Source organism: Myxocyprinus asiaticus, chromosome 49 (genome assembly GCF_019703515.2).
Source record: "Myxocyprinus asiaticus isolate MX2 ecotype Aquarium Trade chromosome 49, UBuf_Myxa_2, whole genome shotgun sequence".
Classification (NCBI taxonomy): Eukaryota; Metazoa; Chordata; class Actinopteri; order Cypriniformes; family Catostomidae; genus Myxocyprinus; species Myxocyprinus asiaticus.
The window spans coordinates 9993254-10008794 of record NC_059392.1 but is presented as its reverse complement, the minus strand read 5'-3'; the positions used below and the strand labels follow the sequence as shown (position 1 = coordinate 10008794).

The 15541-nt window shown below is 38.1% G+C and overlaps 1 protein-coding gene across 1 annotated transcript in view; it reads left to right on the top strand.

Moving 5' to 3' along the window:
• The window catches only part of LOC127438409 (neurocan core protein-like), a 149476-nt gene extending 143098 nt beyond the window's left edge, over nt 1–6378 (top strand). The window contains exon 14 of the mRNA XM_051693975.1: nt 1151–6378. Coding sequence (XP_051549935.1) covers nt 1151–1269 — 119 coding nt within the window. The 3' untranslated portion in view covers nt 1270–6378. The remainder of the gene's footprint in view (nt 1–1150) is intronic.
• Nucleotides 6379–15541: the final 9163 nt, after the last annotated feature.

The following is a 15541-nucleotide window of genomic DNA, read 5'->3' as shown; positions in this document are numbered from 1 at the left end:
TGGCAAGTGCTACAGGAAGCATGGGGTGAAATGTTACCTGAGTATCTGGACAAACTGACAGCTAGATTGCCAAGGATCTGCAAAGATGTCATTGCTGCACATGGAGGATTTTTTGATGAGAACTCTTTGAAGTAGTTTAAGAAGTTCTGACATTTTTTTTCAAATTGTAATAGTAATTTTTCACATTTATTAATGTTCTGACTATACATTGTAATCAGTTGAATGCCACTTTGGTGAATAAAAGTACCAATTTCTTTCCATAAGAGCAAAATCTGTACATTATTCCAAACTTTTGGCTGCCAGTGTATGTACTGATTACCATTGTCCCATGTCTGCCAAACATGTTGAGTGGTCCAAACATCATCTGCAGCCTGAAACTGAACTTTTGACCGGATGTTAGGAGTGAATGCACTTGGCTGCATAGGAAAGCTATAGAATGCTCCCTTGCTACCTGATTAGGGAATGACTTAACTTCAAGGTGTGCTGTTTGTCTGCACTGGTCTTGGAACAGTTTTAAATGCACCTTATTTTCATCCTAACTCCGTATACAGCCTCTGAAAGTAACATTTTCCAGCTATGGATGAGCCCATTGATTCTCAATGTGGTAATGCACAGTGAATATAGGATGAGCCTATATTCCACGTACGTGGTCATTGTGTTTAACAACGTACCATTTCGCGATAAATCAATGTAATATTTAAAATGGCATATCAGATGAAACTAGAGACTCTTATCTTTTGACTCTAACAGGTTTCAATGTAAAAACTTAATTAGATTTCTTACCAGATGTAGTTTTGTTGGCATTTCTCCCAAAGACAAACTGCTGTGATCGGCGCCATGTTGTTTTGTCACATGACTCGTTACATTGAAGGTTTAACCCTTTAATGACAGCCTAGATTTTCCTAAACTGAGATCAGTTGGTTTATATGAAATGAAATTATGTATAGCCTATAGTGAAGCCAAAACGTAATGTCCATGCATGTGGATGTGGGGTCTCAGGAGGTTAATTCGAGCCAAACTTAATATATTTTAACATCAGCTTACTATGTTTGGTTAAGTGGGCTAAATGTGGGAGCCACCATTAAATTCATAGGATGTTAGCTTGCTCTATTTCCTCTTCATTCACCTTTATTCTCGCTTCTATCCATAGCACGAAGATCTCACCGCTACAGACGCCATCACCACAAGTCCCATCATGAGCGCAGAAGGCACAAGAGGCATGGTTCAGGAGGTCATCGAAGTCAACAGGAGGGTCACGGCCATTTCTAACCAAATAATCCCCTTGCCCATACCTGTAAATCAAAATATCCTTTTCCAACAGCCCAAACCTCCTTATCTTTGATATCCAACAGCCTTTCACCTTTCCCCCTTACTTCTGGATCAGTCTACCCCCACTATGATCAGAGGGGTGCTGCTGGACCTCACAAGGACTATGACTATTTCACTCATTCATTCTCTTTATCTGTTAAAGTTGCTCCTCATTTTCGTGGATCCTTTATAAGCCCACAGAAGAAAGTTATTTCGTACCTTCAATGTAGAAAACACTCTAGGTAACTGTTTATGTATTTTTTACATAAGCATTATAAGAGAGGGTGGGTTGGTTCAAAATGTAAATAATGTATTTCATTTCAAAATGCCGGACCAAATCAAAATGATCGAGGAATACTTTTCATGTTGTTTACTATGGATTTGCTCAGCTTTTGAGAGTATTTCTTGACTGTTTTGATGTTGGTTTACTCTTTTTAAGACATTACCCTGATTTATACAGTATTTCTGCGTATCTTTGATGTGTTTTTGGTTGAGAGGAGTGGTGCTTATCCTGATTTTGAAAAACTGGATAACATTTTTTTTTCTAAATATTTAAAAAGGGATAGTGCATCCAAAAATCCCTCATACCCTCATGTTGATTCCAAACCTTTGTTTTCCTTTATTTCATGGAGCACAAAAGGAAATGTTAAGTAGAATAGTTACATTTCTCTTTTCTAAACCATGAATGTACATAAGGACGGATGCCGTAAAGCTCCAAAAACGACTGTAAAAGCCCTATAAAAGTGCCATAAAATTAGTCCATATAACTTGTGTGTTATATTCCAAGTCTTCTGAAGCTTTGTGTGAGGAACAGACTGAAATTGATGTCGTTCTTCACAGAAAACCTTGCCATGTAAAATTGAAAGAAGCTGCTTGGACATTCTGCTGTGTTCCATGGAAGAAAAAAAAGATCATACATGTTTGGAACGACATAGGGATGAGTAAATGATGACAGAATTTTCTCTTTTATGTTGAACCATCCCTTCAAAATCATTCACCACATTAGAACAGTGTCTGCAAATAATATACTCAGTTGTCTCTCAGTTGGCCCCAATTCTAGTGAACAGCCTTTATCAAGCAGACAGTTAGCCATTACTGTTGTCACACAGATTTCAACCATTGAGCACTGAAAGTTTTTTTTCATTGACTTTGAGTGACTTGACAAGAATTAGTTAGATAAAAAGTGTCACTGTAAAATCCCTTGTTACTAGTGGTCCCTGTGTCTGTTATCAATGGTCTTTGTCATGATCTCCCACTTTCTCACTCACAGAGGAGAAATTGTCCCGTCGGGCCTTGTCAGCGAGAGAGTGGAAAGTGAGAAAGAATAAGAGGATGGAATGAGAGAGACTCTCTGGTCCTAATTGCACTCAGCTACATACAGTAAATGCCACATCAAACAGGGCAAGTGACAAGGTACTCTTAACAGCCTTGGGGTCGCACGCTATGCCCATAATTAGCTTCTCAAAGTAGCACACTAAAGGAAGAAATTAAAGAGGGGTGGATGTCCATGGGTGGAACAAGTAAGAAAGAAAGGAAGAAAAGTGATTGAACAAATGAAAGAAAGAAGAGGAAAAAGAAAGAAAGAACTAAACTAACAAAATATTGCATGAATGATAAAAGACAGAGAGAGAAAGCCAAGCGGATAAAAGACATGAATGGAAAGAAAGAGAACGAACTAACAAACTTTCGAACAAAAGAAAGAAGGAACTAACAAACAAATGAACTACTGAAAGAAAGGGTAAGTGAACGAAAAAGAAAGAACAAACAAATTATCGGATGAAAGAAATAACAAACAAACTATCTAACAAAAGAATAAACGTAAGGGGGCCTGGGTAGCTCAGCAAGTAAAGACAATGACTACCACTCCTGGAGTCGCAAGTTCGAATCCAGGGTGTGCTGAGTGACTCCAGTCAGGCTTCCTAAGCAACCAAATAGGCCCGGTTGCTAGGGTGGGTAGAGTCACGTTGGGTTAACCTCCTCGTGGTCGCTATAATGTGGCTCTCGCTCTCAGTGGGACGCATGGTGTGTTGTGCATGGATGCCGCGGAGAATAGCATGAAGCCTCCACACGCGCTAGGTCTCTGCGGTAACGCGCTCTACAAGCCACGTGATAAGATGCGTGGATTGACGGTCTCAGACGCGGAGGCAACTGAGATTCATCCTCCGCCACCCGGATTGAGGAGAGTCACTACGCCACCACGAGGACTTAGAGCGCATTGGGAATTGGGCATGCCAAAAAATTGGGGAGAAAAGGGGAGAAAATCAACAAAAAAAAAAAAGAATTAACGAACTATCAAACGATACTCGAACAAATTATCTGAAGAAAGAATGAACAAACAAATTAACAAATTATTAAACAAAAGAAAAACTAACTTTCAAATGAAAGAATGAATGAACAAACTATCAAAAGAAAGAATTAACAAATTATCAAAAGAAAGAAAGAACCAACTAACAAACAATCGGACAAATGAAAGAAAGAAAGAGCAAATGAACAAACTACTGAAAGAACGAGAACGAAAGGGCAAGCATGAACGAATTTGTGAAAGATGAGAAAGGAAAGAAAGAGAATAAACTAACAAAATATCAAATGTACAAAAGAAAAAGAAAGAAAGAACAAATTAACTAACTGAATGAAAGAAATAACAAACTATCGAATGAAAGAATGAACAAACTGTCCAAAGAAAAAAGAACAAACGAATTAAACTATTGAATGAAAAAAGAAATGAACTATCAAACGAAATGAACAAACTATTGAAAGAAAGAACAAATGAATGAACAATCTATCAAACAAAAGACAGAACGTAACTTTCAAATGTAAGAATGAATGAACAAACAATTAGACCAAAATGTGAACAAACTAAATCAACTTTTACACAAACGAAAGAACAAATAAATTAACTATCAAAATAAAGAAAAAGAACGAAAAGGCAAGCATATAGGAATAAAAGATTGATGAGAAAGGAAAGAAAGAGAACAAACTAACAATCTATCAAATGTATGAAAGAAAGAACAAACTATCAAACAAAAGAATCACTGATCTTATGAAAGACTAAACAAACTATCAAAAGAAAGATCAAACTATCGAACAAAAGACAGAAACAAACTATCAAATGTAAGAACAAATGAAAGAACTATCAAACTAAAGAAAGAATGAACATATGAAAGTATGAACAAATTATAGAAAGAAAGAAAGAACGAAAGAAAGAAAGAAAAGCTCATCCAGATGGTGCACAATTATTTACAGGTCAGATGTTGGAAGTGCTCATGGGTAAATTTCATAGGCAATTTTACCTCCAGCACTGAAGATCATGAGGTTAAACAGGAGAAGCTCATATTGAACACAGTCCATTTGAGATGCAGGTTTTGGCCTTCTGTTCCCCTTAGAGTGGAGAATGTGGTCTGGTCTCACTGCGGTTTCAAAACACTTTTCTTTCGTACCAGGTGCATGTCCTTTTTTTCAAAGAGTACAGTGACAGCAGACTCAAATGAGTACTGCTCTTTATTCTACTTATTCTCTACTCTTTCAGCTAACCTCCTTACCTTAAAAGGGGCCAACCCTGTACTTTATTATGCATTTGTCTAACGCAAAGGTTTGTGTTTATCTCTCGCTGCCCCTCTTTCAATGTCCAGTGTCAGCTCAAGACAGCGAAGTCTATTTTAAGGACCATTCAGATGTTTTATTACAAAAAAGATATATTTTTAAAGTAAAATGTTACTGTAATACAATGTTTGTTTTATTTAAATAATTAATTAATAATATAATGATTTTTCGCATTACCGTAATGAGATTTTTTGTTCATTACAGTGATGAGAATTTTCTTCAGCAAAATACAATTTCAAATTTTTTTATTATTATTTTGGGGTGAAATATGACCTGGACATGTTCTTGACAGGTTTTGTGAGATTCATCCTAATGTCCACCCCTGACTTGCATCAAAACTAATACCAGTGCTGTGCAATTTTTCTATCAAGATTGGAGTCTCAGACTGATTCTCAATATCGTAATAGTCCATATTAGCTGCTAATATACCTCTAAATCACACTAATAGCTCTTTACAGTCCTCAGCAAAGGCTGGTGAAGGAAGGCAGATGGCTAACAATGTGGCAACTTAATTGCAAGCCTTGATTATGAAAATGAACCTCTAAACAGAGGTTGTTCACAGCTTCCTTTTGGCAGGCTTTCTATAGAACTGTGAGTGGCAGCTGCGGGGTTGTCTTGTGGCAAGTTTTCTGACTAATTGCCACAGAACAATTGCCATCCTTGAGGTTGTTAAGCCAGCTGCAACACCCCTTTGCATTTACAATTGTGGAACATACAGTACACTTACATTTTAAATGTTAAATTTAAGTCAGACTAAAACAATAATTTGTCTTCTTAAAACATCATTTAAATGGCTTTAGTCCGAAAGAAATTGTACCAGTCGGATATTTGCGTAGTCGGACTAACAGACCTAGATAATGCGATTATAGCTCGGCTAACAAACTATCAAACAAAAGAAAGAACGGGGCCTGGGTAGCTCAGTGATAAAATACGCTGGCTACCACCCCTGGAGTTCGGTAGATCGCTAGTTTGAATCCCAGGGTGTGCTGAGTGACTCCAGCAACCAAATTGGCCCGGTTGCTAGGGAGGGTAGAGTCACATGGGGTAACCTCCTCGTGGTCGCTATAATGTGGTTTGTTCTCGGTGGGGCGCGTGGTGAATTGAGCATGGTTGCCGCGGTGGATGGCGTGAAGCCTCCACACGCGCTATGTCTCCGTGGCAACGCGCTCAACAAGCCACCTGATAAGATGCGTGGGTTGACTGTCTCAGACGCGGAGGCAACTGGGATTCGTCCTCCACCACCCGGACTGAGGCGAATCACTATGTGACCACGAGGACTTAGAGCGCATTGGGAATTGGGCATTCCAAATTGGGAGAAAAAGGGGGAAAATCCCAAAAAACAAAAAAAACAAAAAACAAAAGAAAGAACGAATGAATGAACTACTGAACAAAATAAAAAATGAAACTACCAAACGAAAGAACAACTATTAAACAAAAGAATAAACAAACTATCAAGAAAGAAAAAAAAAACAAATCAATGAATTGTCGAATGAAAGAAGGAACGAATGAATGAACAATTGAAAGAATGAATGAATGAACAGTCGAAGGAATGAACAAACTATCGAAAGACTGAACAAACTATCGAAAGACTGAACAAACTATCGAAAGAAAGAACAAACTAATGAACAATCTATCGAAGAAAGAAGGAAACAAACTAACTAATGAACATTTGACCAAAAGAAAGACTGAACAAACTAGAAAGAAAAGGCCACTGAACAAACCACTGGACGAAAGAGACAAATTAATGAACTAAAGAATAAACATTTGAAAGAAAGAAACTGTCGAACGAAAGAACAAACTATTAAACAAAAGAATGAACAAACTATCAAGAAAGAATGAAATAAAGCATAAACATTGTGATAGTCTTATTTAGCATAGCTCATTCAGCACGATTTGTTAAAATTCAAACGAAACATGCAAATTCACATGCATTTCTCACAACAGCCTCTGAGTAAATGACACTTTGTTGTCAAAGGCACATCAGTTGAGCATGGCATTTTTGCATGTACTTCATTGTGATGTAATGCAAACGTTGTAACAAGAGGTTAACCATGCCCTTTTCTTGTTTGTTGGAGGTAAAAAGGAAATGCTGGTATGAGGCAGGAGCACAGTGTCCTCTATTTAATCAGGATTGCACATAACACGGCACATCCATCATCACCTTGCTGCCTATCGCACTCAGTATTAACAGCAAGTGTAGCACTGCTGAATTTTTTGTGCGTTATCTTCGTCTGGTGAAAATGTCTCTGATTGGATGGTGTCAGGAAGGGAATTAACATTACAAAGAAGCAAGTTGAACCTCTAGAGGCATGTTTCTGGAAGCTACAGCTGCTTAATATACTTAACCTGAACCTCCGGCGTTCCCTGTTCACCTATACTGTGCTTTCATAGACTGCCCTTTGCCTAATATAAGTCTCTACCATATGTCTCCATTGGCTCATAATCCTATCTGTAAATTCCATCCGAGCTGGCTGTCATATCATTACAACCGACCTTGCCATGCAGATGGGTCTTTTGATGATAGCTCTGTCAGAGAAGGAAAGAAAAGACTTTAAAGAAGACTATGTGCTTAAGGCTGTTATTTAACATTGTAATGGAATATTAAGGCAAGAAAAGGCAGATATACATTTGCTTATTTGGAGTTGACCGTTGCTAAGGCAAGCATTACTATTGCTCTTACTTAGTGTTTGTGTAAATCCTTAACATGATAACTCAAATCGTTCAGCTTTTTGCTTCCGAAAGTTCATGTACCCTGAAATCATAAAGATAAAGCTGAATTACCGACAAGCGCCCTCCACAATCAGACATTTTTGCATCAATTCAAGTGTGGTAGCATTTCCCGCTAGTGCTACCGTGTTGTGCAAGCAACCCTAGAGACACGGATTCTGGTCCCGTGGAAACCAGGAAGGAATAGCATTCACATAAACAATGATAAGCGTGATTACTTTATTGCATTTTCACTCTAAAATTTAATTTTTACTCCACTGACGGTAGGTTTAGGGTTGGGGATTAGGTTAGGGAGTAGGGTCAATATAATATGCATTATAGTTTACTGTATTGCATCATTTACAACTAAAAATTCAACTCACTTTTGCTGCCACTCTGTGGGCATTTCACTCAGAAACATTCAACTACACTTCGGTAAGCACAGGCCGATTTTAGCAGCAAAACTTTTAACCTACTGTCGCCGAATTCACAGCGCGAGAAACAAGATTGATATCCATTTGGACTAACAGGTGCTCTGGTGACTTTTTCTGAGATACTCCAGCCACATATGTAATTCTCACTTTACAATCTTAACAAAATAATCACAAAATATTTTGTCCAATCTTTCTTTACTTACTCTTTAAAAGACCCGAGCATAGTAGAGTTTCTCTGTTTTCTGTATAAAAAACTGTAAAAAAAAAAAAAAATGCTATGCTTGAAGTCCATCCCATCTTTATTATTTGCCAAAACTTTCCTGGTGTTAGAAGCAGTAAATTCATTCCTCCGGCAGTAGCAAAACTTTTCAGCAAAACCATTAAACCTTTTGACACCACTCCTCAGTGATGTACAGACTTTGTTGGCTTTCTGTTTTTAACTTGTGATATTTTCACTCATTTATTTAATTATTGTTTTATTTTTCACTTTTTTAAAATGAAATCTGGATGTGTTTGTTGCTTAAAGTTCCTGGATCTCACTCACACAGACTAACTCTCCATCCTGTCTCCATTAAACACCATCTTCTGTGGAGGTCTGCACTGAAATATGATTGTTCATGGCATATTTTCTTTTTTTTACTATTTCCTTCACAGTACTCAGAGTCAGGCTGTGTGAATACAGTCCATGTGTGTTAATCAATATTTATTGATGTTCTTATGAATTCTAGTTCTGTCATTGTATTATGTTCTTTACCAAGCAAGTGTTCAATTAAAAACACTGGATTGGATCGGTAATATTGTCAGATATCATCTCTTTTTCCATTGTTTTTCTGATCTTATCAGCTATAGAGTGCACATTTTTGTGGACCTTATGGATCATTTGCCATCAGTAACTCAAGCCTTAAGATAAACTATTCAAAATATAACACAAGTTGAAAGACCGTTTGACATAAAAGCACATAAAAGTTTAGACCGAGTAACATTTTGCCTAGCAGATATTGTTCCAAACCTTTAAAGAGATACAGTTGGCCATGCACCAATCATTTTAAATACACATAAATAAAAAACTGAAGTTGTTTGGCTTGGTCAGAAAAAAAATTGTTAGCATCACCATATCTTATTTGCCACTACAAAATATTTGTTTATTTAATCTTTCTCTTTCCCTTCATGACTGGACGAGAATTCTTCTTATCAGTTCATTGGCGGCTCACAATATACCTGTGGTGAATAATTCATACACATCATGTATCTCTACTTTACTACTGCTTTATCTCCTCATGTCAGATTCAAGGTCTTTGATGTTCCGCTCTCACACTGAAGCGTGGAACATTGTAAATATTCCTGTATTTGCTCCTTTTAGAGGTACGATTCTCACATTTAATAAACAGGCTAGATCAAGACTTAGAAGGGCACAGGATTGAATGTAACAGAACAAGGATTTAGTCATGCAATATCAAAGAATAGTTGATTTTATTCACCTATCTAACATTTAGAAATGAATGAAAAGTTTATTGAAAATGCTGCCTATTGAAATCAGCAGTTTAACCTTATTATTTACTCACCCTCAAAGACATTTCAAACCTGTATACCATTAAGTTTTTGTAGAACACAAATGGCAAAAATCTGGAAGAATATTTAGGGGCCATTCAGACCATCCTTGCGCTAAACAATGCTAGACACAGCCAGTGTTGGCTGTAATCTAATTACAAAGTAATTAATTACTCTTATCTAATTACTGTTTTAGTAATAATAATAATACAAAGTAGTGGAGTCCATTAAATGTGAATTCCTTGTAATCAGATTACAGTTACTGACTTTTAAAAGTTAATAACTTTTGAGTACTTGGATTATTTTTTAAGTAAAATACATTTAAAACATTCATATTAAAATTACATCAATATGTAAATCTATTTATGTTTTGTGACAGCTGAAGGATGTGCGTCCCTTAACGAATCAATGAACAAGGTGGAAATATAGACATTACTTTGAATTCGTTGCATGAAAAAACTAAAGATTTTCTATGAAAAGTGTTTTAGAGAGTAACTTAGAAGTTATTAGTAAAGTGATAACTTTTTTAATGAAGTAATAAGTCAGTAATCTGATTACAGTTTTAGAGTAGTAATTAGAAATTTGTAGTAAATTACTTTTTTTTAGTAACTTACTCAATGCTGGCAGCACACTGGATAGAACAGTACGAAGGTTTCGAGTTGCGTTTTTAAAAGTTTAAGTTCTTTTTAACTTGACACAGCATCTAAAAATGCTATGCTCATGCATGAGACGCATAAAAAAGTACGAAACACGGCGCAATGGTCAGAGACATCTGTATAGCCCATGTTAAAACAATTTTTAAAAAAATGTAACAAATGGACACAATCGCGCATTCGGTGTGAACGGCACTTTACACTGCTCTTTTCATACAGTCACAGTTTACAGTGACCACTGTAAAAAGCACAGTTAAATACCATAAAATAATCCATATTATTTGTGCACTATATTCCAAGTATTCAAAAACGATGCAGTAGTTTATGTGAGGAAAAGACAAAGTCATTATTTAATTAATCATGAATAATCCTGACCCTTGCCGAAGCTCTACAATCTCATTTGCGTTCGCACTCAGATTAAAAAAACGGCACATTGACACATCGCACCAGGTTTGGTGTCCTTGTCAGCAATGCCATTGTTATTTGCATTTCGTATCCAAGCGCTTAAAACAGTGAGCTACCACTATGGTTTAAAAAAATACAATGAGAGTTCAATTTCATGGCTTTAGTGGGAGATCTCTCTACGTGTGCTAGACTCTCCCAGTGTTCCAAGGGCACATTGTCCTCAGTAGAAGTCACGCTGTGGAATCTATTTAGTGTTGCTCATAGGATGACCTAGGCATTTTTCCAACTGCAAAAAAAAAAAAAAAAAAAGATTTCTGATTAACTGTGGCACTCCTGAACTAGTTACTATTCTGGGAGGGTAATCAATTTGAAGAAGTATAAACCCACTTCTTGCTCTATAAATATTAAGCATGTCATCCAAGAACTTTTTCGCTGACTGAAGGCTTTTGCTTATAGCATCTGAATCACCAGATTCTCAAGGATTTACTTTCTACACATTCTAAATATGTTTACCACAGTAAACAGACAGCAATTTGAAAAATTTTGACAAGCAACTATCTTCAACTAACTAACTTCAAACGTGAGTAACTAGACAACTTCACGAAACATGGATGCCAGGAGTCACATCCACCTCTTTTGGGAAATGCGATTATACTGTTGCCACATAAACATTCACTGCTATCCAAAGGTTAATTCCTATTCTCAATCTGTCATTCCAGTAGATAAATTGAGGAATACAGAAGGTCTGCTAAGCCTTTGCAAGAGCCACATTTAACAGGATAATGATGTTTGTGCAGATGGTGAGTCCTTTAACTCTAATAGCTTTTTAAAGTACTGTAGAATGCAAAGCAAGCCAAAAGTAAATAGCTAAATAAATAAAAACATTGCTTTGCTCAAGCGATTCTGGGCTGGCGTGGCTATACGTCAAGCCAGCAACATATGCTCGATGTACCTACGGTTGATGATCTGGAAATCTGCCTTATTAAGCAGCTTAATACATCCTCAGTACAACAGGATTTTCACGCATTGGTGGCTTGAGGGATAGCTAGTCTATCAGCAAAGCTGGCTGCCTGCATTTCCTCTTACTGCTGGTCTCACTCCAATTGGGCAGCATTGCTGTGCTCCAGGGAAGAGTTCAGCCTTCACGGCTTGGAAGGGTCACATCTCAGTGGGTGTTTTATAAAGCAGGTTGTGGGTTTTATTGCTGTGGCTACTGCATCCAACATCCTGAGTCAAACAGGGCTGACATATTCTGACTGTATCCCAGTTCGCATACTTGTACTATACACTAAAAGTTTGTACTTCGCTGGTGATGGAAAAGTACACTTTTGAATATGTTGCAAGATCAATTAGGCAAACGTGATTTTGCTGAGTATGATGTGGTCCTCATTAATTTCAAACAAACTAACCCCAACTTTAACTATTACCTACCCAGTATCAGATAAAAAAAAAAACATAGCTGTAAGCAGCAATTATGGGGCCAAGCACACCAACAGCAAAAATAGCAATAAAACTATCACCGGAGATGCTATATTCATAGTGGTTTAAAAGCCATTAGTAGAATTACATAAAATGTCAACAAAATGTATTATAACCTTTGACCAATAGGTGGTGCTGTCACTAATTATGTTTCATGTCAATACGTCAAAGTGTTGCAGAGATACACCCTAAGATTTGTTATTTTTTTTTTTTTTTTTTTGGTATCTTGCCATCAAATTCATTGACGCGTTACATGCAAACGGTTTGGTCTATCAAAAAGATTTCTATAATTTTTTGGCCAACATGGTCTAAAGATGGTTTGAACCAAATTTGGTGAAGATCCAATGAACGTTGTAGAAGGAGTTTAAAAAAGTAGGTTTTCAAATAAAAAGTGGTGGACAGGAAAAATGGAAACTGGAAAAATTGGTATCATTGTACTCTGACCCAAGGAATGTATGGAGAACAGGCTTAAGTAGGCCAAAGTAATCAAACATTATATTTAAACATTTGGTTATATCTTTTGGCCACTAGGTGGTGCTATTCCCAAACATCCTGGGTACCTTCAGGGCATGGTGCTGATGATACATACCAACTTTCTCCTCGATATGCAAAAATATTGGTAAAATACAGAATTTTATGACAGATTTCAAAATGGCCGACACGCAAGATGGCTGATCCAGGAACAGCGGATATCACCAGAGACTATATAGCAGAGACGGGTCACTTCTATTAAAATGAATGGGAGAAATTGGAACGGCCAACATCAACGGATGTAGAAATTAAGTCCCGTCTTACAGGTAAAAGAGCCAATCACCTTTTAGATACATACATTGCCTGTCAGTCGACTTGAGAACACGCATGCACATTAGCTAGACAAGCAGGGAAAATTGCATTTTTTTAGCATAATCTGAGGTAAAGAAGCACAATTTATGACACCGGTGTTGTCAGATTTTACTGCTGATTTGAAAAATGTTCTTTGATCGTAATCTTAACCAACCGTTTTGGAGATTTCGGTGTTCCACCGTTCAAGTAAGAGCTGCACTTTCATGACTGAAAATAGCTTCCCGGGAGTGTTCCAAAGATGGCCGACAGTGGACTGACTTGCTAAGACTTTGGTATCACTCAAGCATCACCAAATGAAATTGCAAAAATAAACATTGTTTTCAAACAAATTTTTACAAATATTCTGTCTGCTGTTTGTTGAACTAACAGATAGTCCTGACCTGGTGGTGTAACTTTCTTTCCTATTAGAGTCATGTTACATATTCAACAGCTCAGAGAAAGAGGTACTCTAAACAGTTTCATTAACCCTCTGCCCTTTCTTCTCCACTTCAGTCTGAGTTTTCTCAATACAGGTCGGCGAGTAAAAGCAGCACGCCCACTCTTGATGTGTACTTGCGTCCGTTTTCAATCGCTAAAAACCAGCAGGATCCCTGTTCAAAGCTTTCAGGCCCTAAATAAACAGTGGACGCTTGCTGTTCACTGCTGGAGGCTTATTCAACAAAGCAGAGCCTTTGTACACACAGACTTATTACCCACAGAAATGAGTCAGTCAATGTTAAAAACACTTTAACCAATTGTTTTGTTCCTAATTGTCTCCTAATGCATTATGTAGAGCATTCTCTAAGTTTACAGAAGGAGAATGGCATGAAACATTAGTTTGATGAGACTGGGGTGTTTGTTTGAAGCATGCAACTGTAACTGGTCATGCTCAACCTGCTCCGAGTGGGATTTGAACCGGAGTCTCCAGAATGGGAGGCGGGTGCGCTAACAATTACATTAAATGCTACAGCCCCTAATGTCAGTCGCTTGTGCGTATCTTGAGGCAAGGGGAATGAGGTTTACACACACTGCACAGCACATACCAGCTGGCTACTCTTACACTCACCCCCTAAACCTCACTCCTATCCGGGTCACGGCACCACTGTAACCGGTCCTGCTCAATCCACTCCAAACGGGTTTCGAACCACCTCCACTGATGATGCCATTGCATCTACAATACACACTGCTCTCTCCCACCTGGAAAAAAAGAACACTTATGTGAGAATGCTGTTTGTAGACTACAGCTCAGCATTCAACACCATAGTGCCCTCCAAGCTAGATGAGAAACTCCGGGCTCTGGGCTTAAACAGCTCGCTGTGCAGCTGGATCCTGGACTTCCTGTCAAGCAGACGCCAGGTGGTTAGAATAGGCAGCAACATCTCCTCATCACTGACCCTCAACACTGGAGCCCCGCAGGGCTGTGTTCTCAGCCCACTACTGTATTCCCTGTACACACATGACTGTGTGGCAACACATAACTCCAATGCCATCATTAAGTTTGCTGATGACACGACGGTGGTAGGTCTGATCACTGACAATGATGAAACAGCCTACAGAGAGGAGGTGCACACTCTGACACACTGGTGTCAGGAGCACAACCTCTCCCTCAACGTCAGTAAGACAAAGGAGCTTGTGGTGGACTTCAGAAGAAAAGACAGAGAACACAGTCCCATCACCATCAATGGGGCACCAGTGGAGAGAGTCAGCAGCTTCAAGTTCCTGGGTGTCCACATCACTGAGGAACTCACATGGTCCGTCCACACTGAAGTCGTTGTGAAGAAGGCTCATCAGCGCCTTTTCTTCCTGAGACGGCTGAGGAAGTTTGGAATGAACCGCCACATCCTCACACGGTTCTACACCTGCACTGTGGAGAGCATCCTGACTGGCTGCATCTCCGCCTGGTACGGCAATAGCACTGCCCACAACCGCAAAGCACTGCAAAGGGTGGTGCGAACTGCCAAACACATCATCGGAGGTGAGCTTCCCTCCCTCCAGGAAATATATACAAGGCGGTGTGTGAAAAAAGCTCGGAGGATCATCAGAGACTCCAGCCACCCGAGCCATGGGCTGTTCTCACTGCTACCATCAGGTAGGCGGTATCGCAGCATCAGGACACGCACCAGCCGACTCCATGATAGCTTCTTCCCCCAAGCAATCAGACTTCTGAACTCTTGATCTCCCACGATCAAAATACATCATCCCTGCACTTTATTACTCTTTTATCTCACACCGGACTGTCATAAATTATATTACTGTCATTATATTATGTCTCTCTTAACAACTGACTATCAACCGACAGCCTGAATGTCAATACAGTACAATACTGTACATTCTATATATATACTTTTTTCATATATATTTTAATTTTTATTGAATAATGTGTATCTATATAGTATCTATATAGTAAAAAAAAAAAAAAAAAAAAACAAAAACAGCATATTGTATACTGTGCAATGTATGTTATTATTGTATATTGTTGAGTGTAATTGTGTATAACAGATGTTTAAATTGTGTTGTGTTAATTTGATGTTTTAAGTTGTGTAATTATGTATAACAGATGTTTAAATTGTGCTGTGTTAATTTGAT